The sequence below is a fragment of the Heterocephalus glaber genome, unplaced genomic scaffold, assembly GCF_053883595.1.
Source record: "Heterocephalus glaber isolate CG9 unplaced genomic scaffold, H.glaber_assembly_v1.0 deba00001472, whole genome shotgun sequence".
Lineage (NCBI taxonomy): Eukaryota > Metazoa > Chordata > Mammalia > Rodentia > Bathyergidae > Heterocephalus > Heterocephalus glaber.
The window spans coordinates 22,694,787-22,720,191 of record NW_028258315.1 but is presented as its reverse complement, the minus strand read 5'-3'; the positions used below and the strand labels follow the sequence as shown (position 1 = coordinate 22,720,191).

The following is a 25,405-nucleotide window of genomic DNA, read 5'->3' as shown; positions in this document are numbered from 1 at the left end:
GTTTATTTTGGCTGCTGGGTACAGTCCATGGTTGGCTGACCCAAGGCTGGAACAAGATGGTAGAGGGCAGAGCAGAGGAAAAGCTGCTCACATCATGGTGGTCAGAAAGCAGAGAATGAAAGAAGGAGCCAGAAAGGGAGCTATGTCTTCCCTCGGTGACCTGCTTCTCCTCGCTGGGTCCTGCCTTCCAATAGCACATTGGGCTGCCAAACTGTCCTATAGATGATCCTCTGATCCGGACATCGACTCCATGGTTCAATCATTGCCCTCCGGCCCCACATGTGAGCCCAGGAGGACTTTGGGGATGTTCTTGACCTTTAAACCATACCACACCTTGTATAAAAATCAATTCAAAATGGGTCAAAGGCCCAAGAATAACACCTGAAACTTTGAAACTGCTAGAAGAAAACATAGTGAAGACAATTGAAGTCATAGGCACAGGCAAAGTTTTCCTGAATAGGAACAGCACAGGAGTAAATAACAAGAATTGACAAATGACATTGCATCAAATGAAAAGCTTCCTACACAGCAAAGATAAGAGTGGAGAGACAGCCTACACAGAATAAGTGCAAATTTGGACCAACTACTCTTCTGACAGAGAATTAATATCCAAAATATACGAATCCTCCAAAAAATTAATACCCAAAACCCCCAGTCAATAATTGGGTAAGTGAATTGAATAGACGTGTCTCAAAACTACAAATGGTCAATAAGTATATGAAAAATGTCAACATTTCTAGCCATTAGGGGAATGCAAATCAGAACTATACTGAGATTTCTTCTCTTCCCAGCCAGAATAGCTATCTTCAAGAATACAAAAAACAAAAAATGAAAACAAAAACAATGTGGAGAGAAAGGAACACTTCTGCGCTGCTGGTGGGAATGTAAATTAGTAAATCACTATGCAAATCAGTATGGAGGTTCCTTGAAAAACTACAAATAGAGCGACATACCATCCCTGGGTATGTACTCAAAGGAATTAAAGTCAGCATATATTAGGGATACCTGCATACCCATGTTTACTGCAGCACAATTCACAACAGCTAAGCTATGGAAAATAGTCCAGCTGCTCATCAACAGATAAATGGACAAAGAAAATGTTGGCTATGAATACACAATGGAATATTATTCATCAGTAAGGAACAAAATCTTGTAACTTACAGGGAAATGGATGGAACTGGAGAGCATTATGTTATGCAAAATTATCCACACTGTCAAACATTGCAAGTTTTCTCTCATAAGTGGAATCAGAGAAAGAGAGAGAGAGAGAGAGAGAGAGAGAGAGAGAGAGGAGAAGGAAGAGAAGGAGGAGAGGAGGAGAGAAGAGACTAGAATAAGCTTAGAGATTTTTATTTCCTTTTTTTGCTTTCAAAGGTAAAACCAGTAATCCACAGCAGGATCAATGTGTCAGCACGCTTTAGAAAACCACTCCAGGAACCCTGCACGATCTTGTAAGTTGAAGCCCTTTACATCACCGGTTGAAATTGGCTTCATGTTTTCCTTTTGCTTTGGAATTTGGGTTTTATAGGCATTATCTGTTTCATATGGTTCGATTTCTTCCCCCTCCACCCTCCAGCTTGATTGCTAATGGAGACCTCATAAGTCCCGTTTCTCGCCTCCTCATCCCCAGAAAGGCCTTGAATCAATGGGATCACGTACTACAAATGGTCACAGAAAAAATCACTCTCAGGAGCGGGGCTGTCCACAGGTATGTAAGGCCCTCTCCTAGCAGGTGGAGGGGCTTGGGATTGCCGGACATATTCCCAGCAGGTGCTGGAGCAGCTGGTCACTCAATTTGACTTTGGGCCCCCCAGTTGGGCTCTGTTTGCCTCAGTTTCTTAATCTGTAGAATGGATATGCAGCGGTTCTTGTCCCGTGGGGTCATTTTAAAAAACGAGGCAGGGCCGGGATTTAGCTCAGTGGTTCTGCCACCTGCCTCACAAGTGCAAGGTCCCAAGTTCGATCCCTGGTACCAACAACAACAAAAAACAACGAGACAGTCCACGTGAAGAACTAATAGCCCTGGGCCCATTGAATCCCTTCAGCAAGAATTAACGCTTTTTACTCCTTTGGGTTCAAGTGAACAGGCAAGCATGAACAATTGTGGTGAGTACTTTGTTTTGAGAGAACCAGCTTCTTGACTCTTAATTAACTTCTTTTTAAAATGAGATATAATTATTTGATGATTCAAACTATGTACCTAGGTAAAAAGATATCAAATGCCAGGAGATGTTCATGGCTTTAAGGAGTAGGCAGTTTACAGAAGATAAACATCTAAATTTAAAATATCAAAAGAGTTTTTCTCAGGTTTTAAAATTTAAGTGAACATGATTGAAATCATGGTTTTAAAATTTTGAAGCCTGGGCCAGGGATTTAGCTCAGTGGGTCCGGTGCCTGCCTTGCAAGCACAAGGTCCCGAGTTCGATCCCCGGTACCAAAAAAAACAACACACACACACACACACACACACGTAAAATTTTGAAGCCTATCAAATTATCCCTTGATGGAGGCTGACTTGTTTTCTTTCAGGTGAAAGATCACAAATAATATACAATAATACATTTACACATGTATTGAGAGTGTGTAATGCACACATAAATATTTGAAATCCTATCAAGGAGTTTCTCCAATAGTTCCCTTCGGTACCTCTAATATATTCCATTGATGAAATCCATTCTTATTTTCAAGTTCTCATGTTCACACAGACGATAATGTATGTTCTCAAATGATTGTATATTGTCTTTCAGTTAAATGTGTGTACAGATTAATGTGTGCATATTTACATATATTAATATATATGCTTCATAGCCATTGAGATTTTAAATATAATTTTTTAATTGAAAGTAATACTTTATTTATTTTCTGGTACCAGGGATCGAACTTGGGACCTTGCACTTGCGATGCAGGTGGTGGAACCACTGAGCTAAATCCCCGGTCCTAAAAGTAATACTTTAAATGTGGCAAAAATTCAAATGGGTCAAAGAATAGAAATTAAAAGTGTTTCTCCCACTTTAGCCCACCCCCCCATACTCTTTTGCAACAGTCTAGAAATATTCTATGCATATGCAAGTATATATGTCCTTTCTTAAAGGCATAAATGTGAACACATATGCATATACATGTACAAATAAATAAATATATGTACACATAACACTCCTTCCTTGCTTTTTTATTGAAACAACAAATCTTAGAGATTATTCTTAGATAATGGCCAAGTATTCCATTTTGTGAGTGTGTCCTAATTTATTTTACTTTATCCTCTAGTTGGAAATTTTAGGTAAATTCCAATCTTTGGTATCACACAAAAATGTCTTTGAACATAAGCAGAGTTCATCAGGAGACTCAAGGTTAGGGTTGAATTGTGTTATGTGGCAGATTCATTTTAAATTTTGATGAATACTGCCACAGAATTTGTACTAATCTATACTCTCCCCAAAAGTTTATGAGAGGGCCTCTCCTATTCTTATCTGTGCTGTAAAACTAAGAAAATATTTTGTCTTTTTATTCATGTTGGATAAAAATTATATTTCATTGTCTTGATGTTTATTTATTTGATACACAACATCTCTTTGATTCTTGTGTTCCAGGAATTATTATAAATGCTTTATATTTTTTTTTATTAACTCAGTGATCCTATGAAGCAAGTAGTGTTCATAGGCATGAAATGTCAGACCGAGCAGGAAAGTTACTTGCCCAGGGTTATTCAAACAGTGAAAAGCAGGGCTGGAATTCAAGCCCAGCAGGCAGTCTGGCTCCAGAACCTGTGCTCTTAATTACTAACCCATTTTCTAAGTAAATGACACGTATATGTGTTCCATTATGTAAACTGCCCTTTATCTTATTGATTTATGGCATTCTTTACACATTAGGCTCTTTCTCATGTGAATTTTAAATATTTCCAGCTTTCATTTTCTTTATATTTCTTTTGCATATAAACATTTTGAATTTTGATGTCAAATTTTCAAACTTTATCCTCACTAAGTTTTCTGACTCTCTTAGATCTACCTGATTCTGAGATTACAGTGTTGTCTTTTAACATCTGCATAAGTGCAATCTCACCCAATAAATTATAAAGCATACAAAAATATATACAGACAGTATCATGCCTCAATATACCTTCACATGCTCTAATACACCTCATATGTATATATCTTTATATATCCAAATTTATACAAACAAATTCAAACATAGAAATAAAATGTATGCAAGTGTAACATAGAAATGGCACCATATGTCTCCTGAACACTTGATTTCTTAGAGAAACTTAATTCTTAATGTAAGGCCAGATGTGGGTAAGATTTGATTGATGCTTATTTGGAACAAGCCCACTTTTCTTTAACAGAACATTAAGAAGTCTTTCTATGCATCAGCACAACTTATGTATCAGTAGCATCCCATAATAAAAATTGGTTTGACTCCTAGTTCATGACTTATGTTTTGTAGCAAAGGAAGAAAGCAGGCCAATCAGAGCAATATACAAGAAAGTGAAATCATGCATTAGGGTTTATTAAATATTCTTTATCTGCTACCCATAGAAAAAACTAGTCCACTCTTCGCTTGAGATTTGGACACTACGGCTATGTTGCCTTTGAATTTTGAGCTGTAAAAGTTAACTACTGATTCAGAGCTAAACATTTTGAAGGGAAATGAAAGAAAAATGTCTGGCTCCAGGCCAGTGGTTCTCAGCCAGGCGCAGTTTTGCCCCCGGGGACAGTTGGCAGTGTGGAGAGCTGGGTTTGGTAGTCACAGGTGGGGATGAGAGTGGTGGCTACCTCCACCTGGCAGAGCCAAGGGTGTTGCTAAGCATGCTGCAGGGGACGGGACAATCTCCTCCCTCACCAACCAAGAACCTGGGGTCCAAAATGTGAACTATGCCGTGGCTACTCAGAAACTCTGGTCTAGGGCAAGACGGGAGAAACAGCAATCTGTGTTGTGTTGATATTTAGATGTGTAGGGGCACAAGTACCATGGTACAAAGAAAGAGACTTTGCTATCTGTATACAAATTGGAAACAAATATGTTTCAGGGGGTTGGTGACTATTTTCAGTGCCCTTCAGGGCTGCCTATGATACAACCACTTATGTAATCATCAAACAAACAGGCAGCTCAATGGCTTTTCTTTTTGTCTTTGCCAAAGTTGATAACATTTACTATGTAATTGAAATCTTTCTAGCAACTGGCTTGTGATAATCTTCAAAAATAGGCATTGTTTTCCTGACTTAGTTCTTTAATGGTCTTTTTTTCCCTCTATGTTTTTTAAAAAAAGGTCTGTGGGCACTCTAGATCATCTAGTAAAATTATCACTGTTCTTTAATAAGTAATACATTAATTTGGTTCACAGCAGCCTCAGGGTAAAGGAAGGTGCTTGTGAACCCTGGGATCTGGGGTGTGTGTGAGCACTCTCTTGCTAGGAGCCGACAGGGAAGACAGAGGCATGAATGCTATGTAGTTCCACATCAGTGCTGCTGGTCGGGGTTTTCCTGCTCCTGACACGAACCCCCTTGGTTCTAACACAGTTTTGTCTGTGTGTGATTGTGATAGTTTGGCTGGGGGCTCTTCTTACACAGAATGTGCCCAGCAGCGTGCCAGCCTAACAGATACACACAAAAAAATGCATTTAAACAGTGCTCACAAAATTTAAGTAGAAAAAATGAATCTGAGTAGCTAGCTGTACAAGTTATTTTTTTCCTCCTCTAAAATCATAATATGGCCGCACTACGGGATCCTTGCAGTCAGTGGTGACTCATTGGATAAAGTCTTACACATCTAGATAGTAATATAGATCTACATTTTAAAGCAGGCTTTTCATTGAATCTTGTGACTTTGAGACATTTATAGTTCAGTAATTAAAGAATAACAGACGAACCAAAGAACAGAAGGTTTTTATTTACTTTGTAATTTAAAGCAGTTCTTTAAGTACTTATTAAAATTCTGATTGTTGGCACTGATATTTTGACAGACTTTATACTTTAGAAGGAAAACTTGTTGAGAACGGGGCGGAGCTGGAGAACGGACAATTTTATGTGGCTGTTGGCAGAGATAGGTTTAAGAAATTGCCTTACAGTGAGTTACTTTTTGACAAGTCCACCATGAGGAGGCCTTATGGGTAAGTCTTTCTCTTCCTTCATCTTCTTCAGGCTTTAGTTATCACTTGAAATAGCACTGGGTCTTTTGCTGACCTCAATTTTATTTTATGTAACTGATAATCTTATTTATTGGTTAGAATGGAAAACACACATGATATACGTTGCCCTTTGTTTTTCTTGCTATAGGAGCTATTGCACAAAAATCTAATATTTTAGCACTTATAGAAGACTCTCATAGTATTTTATTATTTCTTTTTACTTTGCACTAAATTTATAGTAAATATAAAGATTTATTCTTGTGAAGAAGATACAGAGAGATGTATATTCTATATATAAATTCTCTATATAAATGTATCTTCTCTGTATAAATTTTATTGGAATTTTAGTGTCTTAACAATTTACCTAGACCAAATTATTTTTTCAGTTAATTTGGGTAGAAGCACCCAAAGATGTTAGAGGAAAAAAAAATCAACATCATATTTTACACCTCTTTTAATAGCTATAAATTACAAAAGCATTATCATTCCACTCATACAAGTCAACAGCTACGTGTGTATCAAGTGCAGGTTTAAGGATCACACTTGTGATTGCATTCGATGCCCTGTGAACTTTGTGTCTCTGTGAGATGTCATGTGTTGCGAGAGGTGCTTGATCTCAGCTCAGAGTGTGTGCAGCAGGGCTGGGCAGGAGAGCTTCGGCTCCCAATATGGGACCTCTCGGTCTGCTCACTGTCCCCCGGGATTCCTCTTGTGTTGCTTTCCACAGAGATTCTGTGGCCACTTTGCTGTGGGAAAACAGATTTTTGTGGTTGTCCCCTGCAGAGATAGAACAGACTATCCCCAAAGTATTTTCCGTTATTTTATAAGTTGTGTCGCTTGCTGGGGAGGCTGGCCGAGGCTTCTAAATTAGTACTAGAAGGAAGGGAACTTCATGGGTAGTGTGTGAGCTATGCGAGAGCACGTGGTTTCCCAGCACTTGAGAATTATTTACCAGGAGACTTATTACTAACAATCCTCACTCAGCCATGAAATCAAATCCTTTCGCAATTTCTGCTAAGCCACACTGGGTTACCCAGCTATGAGCAGCAGTGTGTACTTGACAGTAAAATGAAAACTATAACTCATGTTGGCCTATTAGTAAGATTCACCTTTATGTGTCCTACCTTGGCAGACATTGAGTTGAGTTTCAAGATGGGTCTTTTCCTAAGAGTGTAGACATTCTGTGAGGCAATTTATAGTCTAAAAAAGAATTTTTTTACTTTTGATGACAGTGACTGGTTTAAAAGCTCCCCGAATGTAAATGTCATTATTTCCTCATTCTCTTCTATGAGAAGTAGACATCATGGACATTAGAAAAGCGATGAAAATTTATGTTTTTTTCACTCAACCTGGCAGTCAATACTTAGTTTGAGAAATGATTTTTTAAAAATGTAAATTGAAAATTTGGGGATTTGAATAAAAATGCTATGAAAATATTTAAATTTATTTTAAAGTAAAATTTTATTTTTAAGCATCACTTAATATAGTACACAGGAAAACATTAAAAATCTTTTGAAATGGAATCTGGAGATTTTATGGTAGTCCTTGTGAAATTGAGAAAGTAGATAGCATTTTCTGTGAAACACAGAATGTCAGTGAACAGTTGACTTCTGAGTTGGGCTGATGATTATTTTGCATTAGAATTTGTAAATAACATCCAGATGTCTAAATTGCAATTTCTTTCCACAGTCAGAAAGCTTCTTCATTGCCTCCTATTGTAGGATCCAGGAAGTCTAAAGGGAGCGTAAGTATCAGATGCTTTCCTCATTAATGTTCTGCATTTTCTGTATGAGAGATTGTCCTTTGGGTTTCAATTAAATTCAAAGAAATTAGACTTGATTGTCTTCTGCCATATAAACAATTATGTGAATCTACACTAGAACTTTAATGTTTTAATTAAGTACCTAAAACACAGCTAATATTTTTAGAATATAGATTTCAGAATATTTTTGCATATAAATATATATATTTGATATACTTTATAGATGTTGGCATCTGGGCAATAATACATATACATGAAATAAAAAGAACTGCCTTAATAGGTCACACCAGTGGTCACCTAAGACTTGTTTTCTATCTCTGACAAAGATTCAAAAAGAAGTTTGAAAGGAAGAGAATAGTAAGTAATCCCCTGTTATTTTTCTCTAAAAGATTGAGAATCGTTTCAAATATTTAGTTCTATATCCAAATCTTTTCCATTTATTACTCATTCATTATTTGTTCCACAGACATTTATAAAACACTTATTGTGTAGGAACTGTGACAAGCGGTTAGTAAGTAAGGTTTAACTTATATTCACTGAGAGCCTAGACGCTCCACAGGATAGACTTCATGTCCTGCTCTGTGTGGCTCATGTGTTGCTCTGGCTAAGCCTTCTTCCTCTTCTTTCCCTCTTGATGGAATCACCAGTAGGGACCAGAACTGGTGTGCCATTCCCCCACCCCACCCTGAATTATTTAATGAAGCAACATCCTGAGTTTGTAAAGTAAATGACTGATGTGCAATGATGCCATCATTCCCCTTTTGTCATATGAAATTCTTGAAAAAGAGAAAACGAGTTTGGTATGCATAAGTAGTGCTGACCTCAGCACTACAGACACATTTATGAGCAATCATTAGCTGGAATCTTGTCCTATTTCTGACAATGCTCTTGCCCTCAAGAAACATGCAACCTAATGGAAACAGAGAAGACAGCCTGTAAAGGCAACAAACAAGTGAAAGCTACAAATCAAAGACACATTGAGGTTGGTGACTGTGAGGGGGAATAAGAAACTGTTGAGTGCTGGCAGTGAGGAAGCTGAACTGGAGCTCTGGCTTGAGAACCACTTGAGACTCAGGTGAAGGTGGACAGGAGACAGGGTTTGAGGTACCAAGGGTGGAGGACAGGAGGAGACTGAGCAGGTGGAGAGGCAGTCATGCTGGCTGGATGCGTGACCACTGAGGGCTCCACACTGAGCCAAGCTCCTACAGGAGCTGGAGTGAACCACCAGAGAAACCCAGGCATTTAGAGCATGGGAATTGCATTTTGTTCTCTTTTCTTTATTTGCTCCTCAGCCCCAGGCCAGTACCCTGATGACCTGTCTTTAAGATAAAAAAGGAGGAACAGAGGGCAGCAGCCAACTGTCCAAGGCTCCCCCTGCACCCATGGCAAGGAGGGATGGGGCTCAGGGTCTACCCAGAGCTTGGGCACTGACCCTGTGGGACAGATGCCCATGGTGTATGGATGGATGGCTGAACACCAGAACAAAAAGTCCTGTTATTCTCCTTTTTTCAAACCTCAGGTCTTTTATGCAGGGAAAGACTGAGCATGATGGGAGGCCACAGATTCGTCCTCAGCTGTGAGGCAATCACAGTGGCCTTGGTCAAAGGAGGTAGGAGCCTGGGCCAGGGGCCAAGGTAGCAAGAGGAGATGACTGTGAAGACTCGAAGGACTGCCTGGTGATTGGACATGCTGGAGTCAGACAGAGATGGGAGCCAGAGATAACCGTAGACCTTCTGAGCTGGGATGCCAGAGATAATGACCTGCTTTATTTCAAACTTGTCCTGTTGGAAATGTCATCATGAAATCTAGGTGGAAGTGCTCAGCAAGCAATGGAGGCCTGTTAAGGACATCATGGCTGCAGATAGCTGTGACTATGGTGTTCACTGAGGAGCAGAGGCAGCCACTAAACAGCCACATAAAACCCAAGAATGTAGGGTTGGGGAATTGTGTTTTGTCCTCTTGTAGCCCTGTTGCTTCTGGAGAGCATAAGTGATGCTTGAAAAGACCCAGTGTCGCTGGATAACTGACCTAGGGAACAGGGAAAGTGGACATCAGGACCAAAGTTCTGACTCAACTCTTCACATTCATGATCACTGAAATTTGGAATTTCATGTCTAGTCTTCTGAAATTTAAAATCTAAAATTTTCAGTGAAAAGTGTAACACATCTTCTGCTTGAAGATGCATGAGCCACACACAGCTGCAATTTTTTTTTTTCTCGCTTAGACTCTGTTGCCAACACTGGCACATCTAATGGTGACTATTTTGTGTGTGTCTGGCTGCTCCTGAGCCCTGGGGAGACAGGAACGAGAAAAAGATGCCACCTTCCCCAGGATGCTCATGGTCTACTTGAGGAGGCAAGAGTTAAACCAAGGATTCCACAAATCAGTGTGTAATTAAAGTATGATAAAAACGAGAGTAATGTGAGAGACAGTAAAACACATGTCGACAGGTGTGTCAGGAGAGCCCCCACGGAGGAAGTAACTCTTATAAACAGTCAAAGTTATAAGGTAGAGGCCCATTCCAGGGAAAGCAGACTCAGAAGGGTGTCTGGCGTCACCCTGCCTCAGTGTGCCTCGTGGGTGGACTCCTTCCCCACAGCTGTTCTGAGGGGCGTCTTCTGTCCTGGGCTCTGTTCTAGGGCGCGGGGTCAGGAGATCTGAAACAGTAAAGGTGTGGAGGGTGCGCTCTAGAGGAGGAGAAAGAACACACACAGGACACCTTTGCTGTCTGTCAGCCAAGAATGAGCCTGAAGAACGCGTCAGAGTTGGGAGGAGAAAGCACAAGAAGGGAAGCGGGCTTGTCAGGGACCCCAGCACCCTCTGCTGGGCGCAGCAGGTGTTCCCTGAGCCGCTTGTGGGGCTGGAGGTGGACACTCGGCAGGCAGGGAAGAGTCACGAGCTGGATTTTTAGCAGCGTGAGGATGAGTGTGCTCCGTTCCTCTAACGCATAGGTTCCCTGGGGACCTCGTGTGATAGGAGCAGAGAGGGCGCGAGGAGGGACTCTGTGGGGGACAGCTGGCCTCGACCTCCACCACCGCCGCAGCTGGAAAGGGACACGGGCCAGGGCTTTGGGAATTTATTTTTCCACACGGCTTTCTGGGACTCTCTGTGCTGCCTAAAGACGGAGGCTGGAGGGAGCCGCTGGCCTGGGCAGCCCAGGGAACTGGTGGGGACCCTGCCCGGGGACAGCCTGGGATGCGTCCTGCGGAGCCAGTGTGGGGGCCCATGGCAAAGAGTGATGAGAGCAATTTGGGTCGCGATTCTATCCTTAGGAACGAAGAGAAGACTTAAAAGAGTCACCCTGAGTTGTGTTGAGTTTGGGAAGGAACCTGCTCGCTCCGGAAGGCTGGGCCAGCTCGCCGCGCGGGCCAGCGCGCCCCCTACCGGAGAGAGGGGTCAGCGCCTGCCACCAGCTCTTCCTGGTCCGCATCACCTGGGGGCGTACAGACAGCAGCAATAGGATATGTTCGTAATAATAATTTACAGGACGCCATGATGATTTCTAATTTTTATTAAAAACTACATGACTGTCATGACTTCTTATCACAGGGTCATTGTGAAGCAAGTTACAAACATGATAGTAAAGTCCTAATACTCTGTACTCCGCCACGAGGTGAAACTGAGTCCAGGGAGGGCGAGAGGACGGCTCCCACCCGCGCTGCCCGGGTGCAACGGGAGAAATGTCAGCCAAGTCGCCATCCAGAGCCCCCTCAGAAAGCCCCTCTGTCTTGCACATGCGCGATGTCCGAGACAGACCCTCACAAAACTCCCAGACTTGATGTTTTAGGGCAGATTGTTTCTGGCATATTTTTTTGTGAGGGCTGGAAATGAAGGAATGAAAGAAACCAGAGTTAGGCGGATCCTGGGAAAGAGCCTAGGGAATTGTAAAATAAAACAAAATCAAACCCCAGTCTCTCTAGAGGGGTGACGAAAGGGCTGGTTTTGGTTTTTGTACGATTGCAGTCCTGTGAGTTCCACGGAGCGGATCAAAATATAACAGTGAATATTTAAACTTTTTTTTTGGTATTAATCTCCATCAAAATACTCCCCCTCAGTTCAAACACACATATCCCATCATTCTTGCCACTTTCTGAAGCAGTTCTGGAAGTTCTCTTTCCTGAGTATCTTTAGGAGGTGTGATCAAATATCCGGTGAATGTCACTGTGCTGAGTGCCATCCGCTGGAAAGGCAGCTGATAAAAACACAATACAGTGTCCTCATCCACCTTCTTCTGTGGATTTGCCACATGTGCCTCTTGGCTCTTCCCCAAATTCAAAATGACCTTGAAAGGTAAACATTTTGAATCCATTCAGGACATCAAGGAAGCCACAACAGCACAGCCAAGAAAGAGCACTTCCAGAGCTACTTAAGAAAGTGGCAAGAACAATGGGATAAGTGTGTTTGAAATGAGAGGTTTTTTTTTTTTTTTTGAGGGAGATTAATAGCAATGTGTCTTTTACAGTAATATATTTTTTAAAGTTAAGCCTTCACCATATTTTCAATCACACCTCACATATTTATAGGCAGGGAAGTGATTGAAGCCCAGCATGGGGTCTAGTTTTTTTTGGTAGAGTGCCCTATAAAATTAGGCTGCTTCTTGATTCTTTCCATTTTGAGATAAAGCCTTTGGGATGGCTATGTTAGGGAACCATGCTCTATAACAGGTGCTTCTAGTTTTGTGGCATTAGAAAGCTTCAGTGTAGTAGAAAAACCAGGCTTTGAGCAGTGAATTCCTTTAGTTATAAAATGCAGATAACAATACTTACCTAAAAATTTGGCAGCTATGTGCTAATATGTAGGTAGAACATAAGAGGTACTCAATTTTATCAATCTTATAGGTGTGTGAGTTGGCAGAGCCCCCTCTATCTTATATGCCCCCCAAATAGCAATGGCAATATCTGTATTCAGATTACAGATCACATGCGGGGCCTCAAGAAAGAAAAGACCACTCCTTCCACCTTCCTGGCTCCCTCTCTAACTACATATACTTTACTTACCTGTCAAGTATAACTGGTATAGTCAAGTATTAAAATAAATTTTCTAGTTTATATTATGTATATTACTTATACATTATGTGCTATATATATAATGTGCTATCTGTTTATCTTTGTTATTAACACTTTAGCGGAGTCAATGTTTTTTCTTTTTATGAAAAACATCTCAATTATTTCCAATCAAAATACAGAACGAGTCTTTCTCTCAGGTTCCTTTACTTTTTACTCACAGAGTGCCAGGAAATTAGTTACCGTGCAGTCCTGAATGTACGAGGGAGGGTCAGCTAACAAAGACACACCGGATACAGTGTGTGAATCAACTAGGCTTGTTTCAGTGCTCCCAAATCACTCTTCTGAGTGTCCTTTGCAGAAGTGGAGTAAATCAGAATTTTCCTGTGTGTTCAGCCTAACAGGGATTAGGAAAACGGTATTCATCCCCAGACATCGCAAGGTGAGGGCTCTGCTCCTCCCTTGCTGCACTCTTTCCCAACCCCTCCCAGAGCTGGAGAGTGCTCCTGCCAAGCTCCCAGTCCCTCCCTTGCCCAGTTTCATTCCAGTGCTGGCAAGTTTAACACTGCCTCTGGACCTTCCAGCTGCTTGGAAGGGTTGCTCCTCTCACCTAAAGCTTTTACAATTTGAAAACCTTGGGATGAATAGAGTCTATTGAAAATGACTGGAATAGGAGGCTTTCTCCATTGTAATTATATTAACTGTTTCTTCTGTTAGATAGCTTATGGCCTTGCGAGAAAGAATCATTGAAAAGAAAAAAAAAAAAAAGAAGAAAAACCTCTGGTTGCAGTTAATGCAATAATTAAATGGAAACTGTATGTTTGAGTTACAGTTGGAGTAGGAAATTAAATTATGAAAAAAGTGTTATAGATTTGGACAAGTTTCCATACTGCTAACAAATCTATGCATAATTCATTTTCCTGTAGGCTATGACAAAACAGCATAAATAACTGCATTTGTAAGGCTGCAAATTTTTCTGTTCTTAATTGGGTGATGGCTAAAACCATTTAAATGCTTTTGGACGACTGAATATATAAATATTTAAAATGAGCAGCTATAATAGGCTTCTAGGTAGATTTGTTTATTTAATATTACTACATTTATTTTCAGATACTAGCATAGTATAGCTGTTGTATAAAGATTGTACCCATTATAGTGTGAGGTTTTAAAGAAAAAGTCATTAACTCTCTGCTCCTAGAGAAAGCACTCTGATACTCACCCCCAGACACTGTACCAGCCCCTTTTGAATGTTTCCTTTCATTCTCACAATACACCTAAAGGCAGGTATATAAGTCAGTTCAACTGATGGGGAAACTGAGGCTCAAAGACATTAGAAGTGACTCCAGAGCTGTGACTGAGCCAGGGATTTTGGGTCTCTAAAGCTTGCACTCTTTCTGCTACCTGCAGTCTGCACACTGCAGTGCACACTCAGTCAAGGATAGCACTGAGCATCTGAGAGCCAAGGTTGCCACATTGGGAGGGGTTTCTCACTGGAGCAGGCAGTGCCTGAGCAGCTGCACAGCTGTTCCTTGCAGTACCCTTGCAGTGGATAGGGCTGTGTCCAGGAGCCCACTGTTGGCAGGGGCAAGGTCTTCACTGTGAGATGCCTGTGGGGACCAGAGCCCACCACTGATGGTATAGTCACTGGTGGCTGCCTTACAGGAGTCGAGGACAAGCAGGGTGCACTGCACAATGGGAACATGAGGTCCTGAGCTACTTGTATCTCCACCTTGCTTCGGATCTGCAGTTCTTCGAGACTGGTGGTCACCAACAGATGAGTTAATTCTGGAGCATTTCTGCAACCACAATGCATGCACAGTGATAGATAATTAGGAAGGTATTTCTAGATTAGCTGATCAGAGAACCACCAGCCATCTTCATCCCATAGACACCTGCTGGTCCTTCAGACAGGCACAGAGCAGAGGGTGTGAAGGCTTCTGGCTTTTCTGGGACATTAATTAGGTCTGAGCCCCCTACATGAGCTCACAGGGTTGCATGAGCATTGAGGGCAATCATTTTGTAGCATACCTGGTACACATTAGGTGCTCAACACTTGTGAGCTCTTATTTTTATTCTTCCTCTGCCAGACTCCACTTCTACCTCTAAAAAGATGGATTTGAGTTAGTGTGGCATTTTGAGGACAGTCACAAAGTCAGTATCCTGTCCTGTTGTCCACTATCAGGTGCAGACCACGAGTCCTCTGGGGGTTCCTCTGCCACTGCTAATGGTCCACTCTTTCACCACTTAGGGAAATGATCGCCAGTCTAAGTCAACAATCAGATCCAGCGACAACTCATCGCCTCAGCCTCTGAAGAGGAAAGGGAAAAAAGTTGAGGGGAATTCAGAGAAACCCACAAAGGCGAAACAAAATGTAAAGTTGAAGAATTCGCAACAAACAATTCTTAACAGTGGTGAGTTTGTCATTGTTGTATTGCTGCTGCTGGTTATTATTATTTTAGACTAGTGATACAATTTTTAATCATTAAATCATTTCTCTGGGTCCAGAAAAGATGCTCTTTATGGCCATAGAAGGTGATGTTCTTTGCGAAGGCGATGTTTTACATAGGCGATGACCTTCTGGTTTTCAGGCTCAATTTCTCTTTGTAATTAGATGTTCTGGTTTGAGGTCATTTGTTTTGAGGTCAAATAGTTCTTGAGGTGCTCTTATTCAGAAAAGATAAAACTTGCCATCCTCTGCTCCTACCAATAGTGCTACATTCACATCTTTACCATCTACTCTTGCCACTGGTCTCCCTTGTTAGTGGGTCTGTAGCCCTGGCCCCAATGCACTGTGATTTGCTTTTAGATAGATTTAGCCTTTCCTGAAAAATACTGACATCCAAGAGAATACTAAATACACAGAAACTTTACTAATAAGCAATAGTTTCCCCATGAAAATGAATTACATAGTTATATCTTGCACTGGCAGGTGAGAGATGGTATAAATTTGTGAGACATTTGCATTCGTCTGAGATTTCACTCCTGTGAGCTGACAGTGGGGTGAACGTATGAAGAATGCACTGGACATGGCAGATGTTCACCTCAGGTCTTGGTGAAGAGGGGATGGTTTCTGTTCTATTCCCAGTGTGTTCTCAGACAGGGAACACTTGTGAGAGTGGAGTGATGCAGGCCGCCTGGAGACAGACCAGTGCTTTCACTCCCCTGTGGGACCTGGGAGAGGAGAAATGGGATGAGGAGTCTGTACCCGCCACTGACTTCCAGACTTGGAGGCACAGCTGATGTTAAAGTGCAGGCGCAGAGTCATGTTCGCATTGCTTGCAGCTTATGTGGCTTCCCAGCTGAGGAAGCAGCACAAACTCCACTCGGAGAGGACACTACATAGGAGACTAAAGAGCTAGAAGAAAAGCGTTCATGCGTCCATTAAGAAAGAGGGAGGGGTTTACATCTTTAGTGATGGAGATTCGCCGGAAATCAAGTGTCTTAGATTCTTGTCCTAGTTTGGCTGTTGACCTTGGGCAACCCCCTTAATTCTTTTGAGCCCAGTATCTACCTTTAATATGTGGGTTCCTATGTGTTTTATCTTTAAAATTTTGCTTATCTTTTAAATCTCTACAATCTTTTTCAGTAACTAGGAAATCAGGGTGAAATACAGGTAGCAAATTTTTATTGAGTGCCTATTGTGTAGCAGGAATCAAAGAAAAGAAGTTACCTTGGAAGAACAAGTTAGACTTTGAGCTTTAAAAAGAATCGAGGCTTGTCAGTGAGGTGCTGCACACCTGTAACCCCAGGGCCCACGGAAGGCGGAGGCAGGAAGAGTTCCAGTCCAGCCGGAGCACTTTGGTGACTTAGCAACACTTGTCTCAAAATAAAAAATAAAAAAGGGCTTGAGACATAGCTCAGCACGAAGGTGCTGACTTCAATCACCTGGAGCGCGCGCGTGCACACTCACGCCCCCCCCCCCCACGAGGCTTTATGTTAATCAATATAAACTAGACATTGAAACCCTCAAGGTCATGGGCTATGTCTTGGTAGTTTTTTTCCTTTTTTAAAAAAATCCTGATCACGGAAACAGGTCAAACAGATATGAGGCACTTAATAAATGTTGAATGAATGAATGATGGAAGTTAAAAAATAGATAAGTTCTGGTAATACTTTAAAAACCACTAAGAACAGAACCCATTTAAAACTTTCATGAATTATTGACTAAAAAGCTTATAGATACGTTATTCGCCTCTTGTCTGTAAGGCTCTTATTAGCTTATGGAAACCTCAATTCCTATTCTAGTATATACTTTAAAAGTTTCTGGATTTAGTAGTTGTCTCTGGGAAGAAGGGGAATGATTATCTTCTCCTGTTACATTGTTTTCAGAGACTTGGAAACGCAGAGACACATTAACATTGGCCTTTCCCATAGGAAGGCAGTCTTTATTAGAAAGTATTTTTGCTTTTGTAGAAATTCACAAATAGTTTTCAACAATATTTGTATCTGTGGGGATGAAAATAATAAAAGTATAGTTAATATTGAAGTCAGTCATTTTTAAAAAGTGCCAGGCCCAGGTAGCTGCTCCCAGTGACTCTTTCCTGGTCTTGAGAGAATTTGCAGTTGTTTTAGATAATTGCCCATCTTAAGTGGGTGTTTTCCAATGGAGCTTTGTAATGTGTGGATTATAGGGTTTTTTTTTTGTTTTTTGTTTTTTGTTTTGGTACCGGGGATCGAACTTGGGTCCTTGCGCTTGCAAGGCAGGCGCTGGAACCACTGATCTAAATCCCCGGCCCTGGATTATAGGTTTTAAAATTGCCAGAGCAGCTGCTGGTGCCCTTCACGTGAAGGTTTCAGAGACTGGATATTTTTCCCAGTAAGGAGCTTGTACTACTGACCTAGAAGGCACAGTTAAAGAGTGTAGACCTAACATTTTGTATCTTTTCATCATGACAGAAAGAACATATAGCCTGGAAAGGCAGGTTACAACCTGAAAGACCTTGTCTTCCATTAACACTTTTTTTTCCATGAGAAGTGAAAAAAGATTTTGTGCAGTTCTCTGGATTAACCTGTCACTTGATATGTTTAAGCAGAGTAGCTCATATCCGTAATGTTGAAAATGGAGCTGTTTCTCCTTCATTATCTCCTTGCAAATGTCTTTGGCTATAGAATTTTCCAGATTATAATATCAAAAGCTCCCCTCCCTCCTTCTGTCCTCCTCTCTCCTCTCAGTTCTGCCTTCATGTTCATTTATTATTGAAGTTGCCCATTACTGTAATGCCATCTATTTTAGCAATTAGTACTGTGCTTGTGCTTTTGATGTTTCTGTGTGAGGAGAGCTCTTTTTCTTTGGAAAGGCAGGATTAAGAAGGATTTGAAGCCAAAGCAGAGTGAAATACGTGGGGAGCCTAGATCATGAAAAATAATGTAAGGAGTTGGTTTTAGAGATGAAATCTACATAGATTTCTGTACTTAACATTTAATGTTAATTAAGCTATTCAGTTTTATTTCCAAGGGTAAAATTTTAGGGTTAAAGCCTTTGTGATGATTTTCTAGAAATTGTTAAATTATGCAAATAGTTACTACAGTGTTCCTTATACACTGTTTTCATCTTGGTTGCATGTATAATGAAGACAGTAGTCACACATTTTGTCCTGTCTTTGCTACTGATATTTACTGATATTCAGATATCAGGTGCTATAGGAATGAACAATGCTGCTATGAGACTGTAGAGGGCAACCTGTGACTAATTTTCTTTCCTTTTTCTTTCTTATTTTTGACTCCGTTTCTCTCTTTAATAGTAAAGCTTAATAATTCAAGCAAGGCAGTGACATATTTCTTCAGGGAAACAAATCCCATTTTCTTTTGGTAGCCAAGATGCAAAGTAAGATTGGTTGGTGATTGATGAAGTTGGGTGTGAATTGCATTTTCAGTGCTGCATTTAAATACCAGCTTAAGTGGCCAGCACATGTTTTTGTTACACTTTCTGCTTGAATTGCAGCACCTTGAGGTATGTTTTAGAGGTGTTAACTAGCTACACTCTCCACTATGAGCAAAATGGTAATGGTGATTGCTTTGAAATAGCATTTTGGATGATTGGTTGTATTTATTGGTACTATTAGTATTCGGTTCATGAAAATACTTGGTGCTTTTAGAACCTTCAGAACATAAAGTACAGTAGAGTGAGTTTAATTTAGAAATATTGGAAAGACTGCAAAGAATGTAGCCTTGTCTATATTGCTACAACTTACGTTGTATTGATAATTGTAAGTTTTTTAAAAGGCGAAGTGTTAAAATGATATAAAAACCAAGCTTGTTTTCTTTTTCAGGCTGAGCATGCAGGTGTGTGCACATGTCCAAACACACACACATACATACACACACACACACACACTCACACACTCGATCACACAAGAGGACCAGTGTCCTTGGTTCCTGGCTATTACTGGGTTTGTGCAGTGATAATTCTCAGGGAACTTATGATATGTAGGCTCCTGAGGAACAGTTGGGAGCAGGTGCAGAGCTGGCAGAGGGATATCTGTGTATTATGACCTTGTTGGATGACTGCCCTTGAGCAATCATGCTCTCCAGCTTCCTAATAGCTCCAACCTGCTATGGCTGCCCGAGCTGCCCAGGTGTGGAGCACTGCTGCATCCATCCCAGAGTCCCAGAGTCCCAGGGCTCTGAGCCCGGAGAGTCGCTGAGCCAGCTGTGAAGCAGCTCAGGTGCTTGTGTGGTTCTCTGTCACCCAGGTGCTTGCTATCTCAACCTGAAAAAGGGTTTGTGCACTGGAAGAAGGTACATGAGGGCACCAGATGACCCATAAAGTGAGGCACTGGTTCTGTTCCACAAGCCCAGGAAAGATTTATATTTTGTTGCTGTCTCTTGCTACTGCAATTGTCCTATGACAGAGAAATGCGGGGGTTTACTCCTTTGTTGATCGTAACTTCGTATCTCCAGTGGCAATGTGCACTGTGGGAGATGGGTCACATTTTAGTGCATCAAGTACTAGCATGACAAAAAATGGTATAATTAACATTTTCCCACACCTTGATAATACACTCATTGGCATAACATATTTTGCAACAAAATTCTAGCACAGCAAGAGATTTTAGTCCTTCCTAGTATGTTTATTATGGAATTCAATTTCTACTAATGAAAGTTTCAGAATATATACTGTGATACTTTAGTGCTGAGAGGTTGAGAAATTAAAAGCTGACTGAATACAGGTAAGATATATATCTCAATTTCAGTGAAGTAAAATACCAGCCCTGCTGTTTTTTGAGGTTCTGAGGATTGAATGCAGGACCTCACACATGCTAGGCAATGGTTCTACCACCGAGCTACATCTCCAGCCTGTTTCGAAAATAGAGTCAATTCAAATCCTGTCCTCTCATATACTTTGTACACCATCTAGAGAGGCATGTGGGAGAGCATTGTTTTACAACAGATGTAGGACTGAGGCCTTGCAGTAATTCTTTTGGGGTTAATTTTTATCAAGTTCAGGGTTAGGAAGTGAAGGGGTTGTTTGTTTTCAAAAAGAGAAGCTTGTAAAGTATTAAATTACATGGATATTTCTAAACATTTGGAAGATTTTATTCCAGAGATACATTCTGAATAGTTACTTGGGTTGTATATTTTCTAAACATCCCACAGAATTCTGGGTAGCCTGTTATTCAACCTGATTATTGCATTGTGCTGGCGTGATGGACGGTGACGACCATGTCTAGTGAAGTTTCTAGAGGGAAAGGGCCAGGGTTGCACTTCGGAGTGCCAAGGACACATGCTGTCCTGCTCCTGTGGGGGCTGGAGTCTCCAATCCCATTATTTCTGTGGGCTGGGGCCTGGAGGCCAGAGTGGGACGGGGATGCTGAGATGTGGCCCAGGTTCCTTCATTAGTGTGACCCTCTGCAGGAGGAGAATGCTGTGCTTATCTCCTATTTACATGGTTTGGCTTGCTAGTCTTCCTTGTCATAAATGTCACACCACTGCTTCCGAGCAGAGACTTGTTCCTTCTTCCTCATCAATTTTACAACTTTTTTACATCATTTCCTTAATTCTGTGGCCTCCAAAGTCAGGGCTGAACCTTTCTGTAGCTCACTGTAAATAATGTGTCCACAATGCTGGTGAGTATGACTGTTACCCCTGATATCTCAACTCCATTGGATTAAGAAAGGACCCGAGTTCAATACCCCATACAAAAAAAAAAAAAAAAAAAAAGAAAGGCCTAGCAGATTAGTAAGGCATGGTCCTGTGCGGGTTATGGAGGTATAGCCTTGGGGACTATAGAGCTCCTAGCCTTTTCTTCCTACCACTGTTCCCCTGCTCTGCTCTCTGGCTGCCATAAACTAAGTGGCTTTATTCCACCACACCCTTCTTCCATGATGTTTTTGTCTTGGAGCAGCCGACTATGGACTGAATCTCCTTAAAATGTGAACTAAATTAACCCTCTCCTTTAAATTATGTCAGGTCTTGTGTCCCAGCGACGGGGAAGATGACTGATGGTGAATTTTTGGCACATCAAAGCTGAAGTGTGATTCATCTACTGAAAGAAACTGAAATTGGGTCACCCTGGGCATTGTGTCGTGGGGTCTGAGGTCAGGTTCAGGCAGGCTTGGTTAGTCTGATGTCAAGAATGTCCATGAGATTTCCATCACAAAGGTGACAGGGTGGGACTGGGGGAAGAAATAGCCCTTCATTCCTCCCCACCTTTCTCTTTCCACTGCCAGGTCTGGGGTGAAGTAACACCAGGATGAGGCCCGGTCCACTAGAATCCCAGTGGCTCCTCGGCCGTCAGTCACATAAACAGGACACAGGGAAGCCTTCAGTGGAGGTCCTGCACAGAGTGGCTGGGGTTTGTTGAGTGTTGAGTGTGCATTTGTGCATGCCTGTGTATGTATGTAGGTCAGTTATGCCTCCAATGTGGTGATAATTGAAATTAAGGCTATAAGTTTGCAATATTGAATAAGAGTTTGTTAATGACACACAGAACTCGCAACAAATCAGTGTTAATGTTTTATGAGGTTCATTTACAAAACCTCAGAGTAGATAAATAGCACCTCCCTAGTTTTGCAAGTGGGGGCCAAAGGGGAGAGACCAGGTAAGCCAGAGTTTAAAGATTTGTCAATGGCTAATGCTCTTTGTAAATTGCCAGGCTGACACAGCTGGCTAAGAAGGGAATGTGCCTGTGTGTGTGACTGTCTGTCGGGGTCTAAAGGGAGTGGTGAGGGGTGCTGGTGGCTAACCTGTCTCCCTTTAGTGATCAGAATATGGATGTATCACATATGCCCCTGAAAGTTAGCTGAGAGATTTTGGGGAGTTTCTAGTTCTCCCTTTTCTGTTCTCCAATGCTTCATCTTCCCTTTGTAAATGGGGGTGATTTGAATCCTTCTCATTTTGTGAGTGGTAGGAGTTAATCGTTATGAAGATGTCTTTCTCTTCAGTAGGGTCTTCTCTGCTCACTCCCACTGGTCTGGGACTTGGTCAGTCTTGAGTATTCAGACCCATTTTTCTGGGGATTGTAAACATTGAAGAAGATGGAGTTTTGGGCTGACCTCTAGTTTATCTATCTATCTTCTCTCTTTCTCTCTTCCTATCTTTTGACAGTTACTTGAATACTCTAGGATTTAAATTCTTCCAATTCAAAGCTGTTCTCTGTTTTTGCATTTCCTTCCCCATGCTTCAAAACTCTTCAGACTATGGACCCTTTCCCAGAATACCACTCTCGTTTCTTAGTAAACATCCACTGAGTGCCTACTGTGTACTGTACTTTGTTAATCACCAGGGGAGCTTTGCCCTCCTTTGTACCATTTGCTCAGAACTTACACATTTTTTACCCAAAAGCCATAATTCTGTCCTTACCATGAAATTTTCCTTGATGAAGTAGAGCCGTTTACATTGTCCACTTTAATGAGCAAAATGCATCCACCATATATAAATATCAAAATATTTTTTACCTTGCAGATATTGACATTTTCCCTTCTCAGTACGAAGTCATTTCTCAGGCCTTTGTATCCATTTTGTCTATATAAGAAGTAGCTGCACAAATATGAAAAAACAAGTAATTGCATTCAGTATGGCATCAGGGTCAATTACTAAACACCACTGGTGCTGTTAGATAGCAAGAGGATATTTCCTCATTCACATCACATGCTGGGACTTCTTTGTAGACTGTGACCTATTTTATATATAACTCTATTTTTATTCTTCTCTGTTGCCCTAGTTGTTTGCAACATGAGTTACAACCAACCTTTATTGCAAATCACCCTGCTGTGGGCTATCACAGTGTGGATAAAGATACAGAGAAAATGTCTATCAGGTATTTTTGAGCTTCCTAGTTTTAAAGCTATCTGTTTATTCTTATTTTACACAATTCGATTATCATACCAAATTATTTCTGTGAAATTGGGCAAGATTTTATTCCTTTTAAAATGACATCATAAAAGCCACTTTTCCCTCTGAGATACTTCTTACCTCTACAAGGTAGGAAGGCATGTGTCATCTTTGCACTGGTTGTAGCTGGTTCTCTCCTGGGCCTTATGTTGGTTAACAGTGAGGGGCTGACACAAAGGGGAGATTATCTTTTGCAGGGTACTTGTGACAAAGTAACAAACACAGTGCTTCTTCCCAAATTGTTGGGGGCAATTCCTGAGGCTTTGGCTGGGTAGCAGAGCTTTCTGTTGCTTGGCAAAATACCTGAGAGAATCTTCTCAAGGATCCACCCAAAGGAGGAGAGGTTTGTTTTGGCTCACAGTTTCGGAGGTTGCGGTCCATGGTTGGCTCACTCCATATCATGGTCAGAAGCGAAAGTTGGAGCAAAGCTGCTTACCTCATCTCTCTCTGGGATATGGGGGCCGGGGAAGAGAGAGGAGAGAGAGGAGAGAGAGGGAGGAGAGGGAGAGGTTGAGCGAGAGAAGGGGAGGAGAGGAGAGGAGAGAAAGAAGAGGGAAGACAGGGCCTCAATATTTCCTTCCAGGCTGCACTCCCACTGATCCCACTTCCACTAGGCCCCCATCTCCTCAGGCTGCACCATTTTTGAATAGGGCCACAGACTGGTAAACAAGCCTTTTAGCATATGGCCATTGGGGGACATTTCAGATCCAGACTGTATTAGCGAGACAGATGGGAGCACCTGCCATTTTCCCCCTGCTGGCCGGAGGGGGATGTGGCTTGGTCAGCGGCTGTCTGCCCCTTCCCCTCACTTCCCATTACTCCCCCTTGGACCCCAAAACACTGGGACAGTATTCTATCCTGACTATCAAACTGCCATTGTCCACTCCAGCATGAGTGCAGCCAGTGTCCTCCCCCACTCCTGCTACTTCAGACAATACTGTTGCCATTTTGAAGAAGGGAAGGGGCACCTTGGAGTAACAGAGACCAGCAAGGGAGGAATCTGAACCCCTTTTTGTGTACTCAACTTTTACAGCAAGCTTTCAGCCCCGCCCCTTACTGAAACAGGCCTGCAGCTGCTATATAAGCAGTATCACCCCCGCCTCCTGTGTACTGCCCACCCTGTCCTGCAGCTCAGGTCCTGTTAAAACAAAAGTGTTACTGGTTTATGATTTATTCTCAGGCTGTGTGGGGTCCAAATGTCCTGTAAATCTATTTGGGATATTTTTTAGTCCTGAGTAGTATAGGTCTGTGGAGCAATAAGCCAGAATGGTCATTTCCGAAAAGAGCAATAAGCACTCAGACCTGTCAACATGAAGAGCTCCAGAGACCATTAGCCAACCAAGACCAGCAGGAGATACCAGCACCCAGCAGAGTCAACCTTTAGTGTCTGGCACAAGAGGGCACTGGAAGATGACAGCTGGCAGTGGCAGATATCAGCACTGGGTAGAGTGAATCTATGTGTCTGGCACAAGCTGGCATCAGACGGAGACAGCCAGCAGCAGCACTGACCAGCAGTTGGCTGTGTCAAACTGTTGGCATTCAGCGTTACCTGGTGTTTCCTGAAGACACCAGGATGGCTACCAGAGCTGCACTTTGCTGATTCACAATTTCCATCGGAACTGACCAAAAGAACTCTGGGCCAAGTGGCAACAAGAGCAGCCAATGACATGCTTCACAGGTCCCTGATCTTGCTCAGAAGTTCTGGATGGTCAGAAGATGAGGCTCTTGCTCAACAAACTCACTGCTATTTCCTACAGTGGGTCTGTAGAGCAGTAATTTCATTGCATCTTAATAGGTATTTATAAGGGTTTTATGCTCAAATATAAATGTGGAAAATGTCAGATTATACAAGTTAAGCCATTTTTATTGCTTCCACTGATTTCTCAGAGCTTTTAATATGGACATATTCCACACTTTCTCTTACTTTGGATCCTAGTTTTTGAAGATCATCTTGGTGGGAGTATTGTTCTCTAGAGCTCAGCTTGGGGAGTGCTAGGGTTTTCACATAGGCAAAAGGGTTTTACACAAGGCCTGATGATTGCAAGGCCTGGGGGCAGGGAGTGGTTCTGATGAAAATGAACTGGTTCTTTTTCATTATTCTGATCAGAGCAGCAGCTAACATAACTGTTAACATTTTCTATGTGCTTCCTCTGTACCAGGACCTGGGCTGAGGACTTTAGGTGC

The 25,405-nt window shown here is 41.8% G+C and overlaps 1 protein-coding gene across 3 annotated transcripts in view; it reads left to right on the top strand.

Annotated features, from left to right (window-relative positions):
* Dcdc2 (doublecortin domain containing 2) overlaps positions 1–25,405 on the top strand; it is a 169,753-nt gene that overhangs the window by 47,348 nt on the left and 97,000 nt on the right. For all 3 annotated transcript variants that reach the window (XM_004847611.4, XM_087181238.1, XM_013073281.3), the window contains exons 4-8: positions 1,375–1,451; positions 1,577–1,708; positions 5,960–6,106; positions 7,814–7,868; positions 15,138–15,300. In XM_004847611.4, the coding sequence (XP_004847668.1) occupies positions 1,375–1,451; positions 1,577–1,708; positions 5,960–6,106; positions 7,814–7,868; positions 15,138–15,300 (574 nt within the window). The remainder of the gene's footprint in view (positions 1–1,374; positions 1,452–1,576; positions 1,709–5,959; positions 6,107–7,813; positions 7,869–15,137; positions 15,301–25,405) is intronic.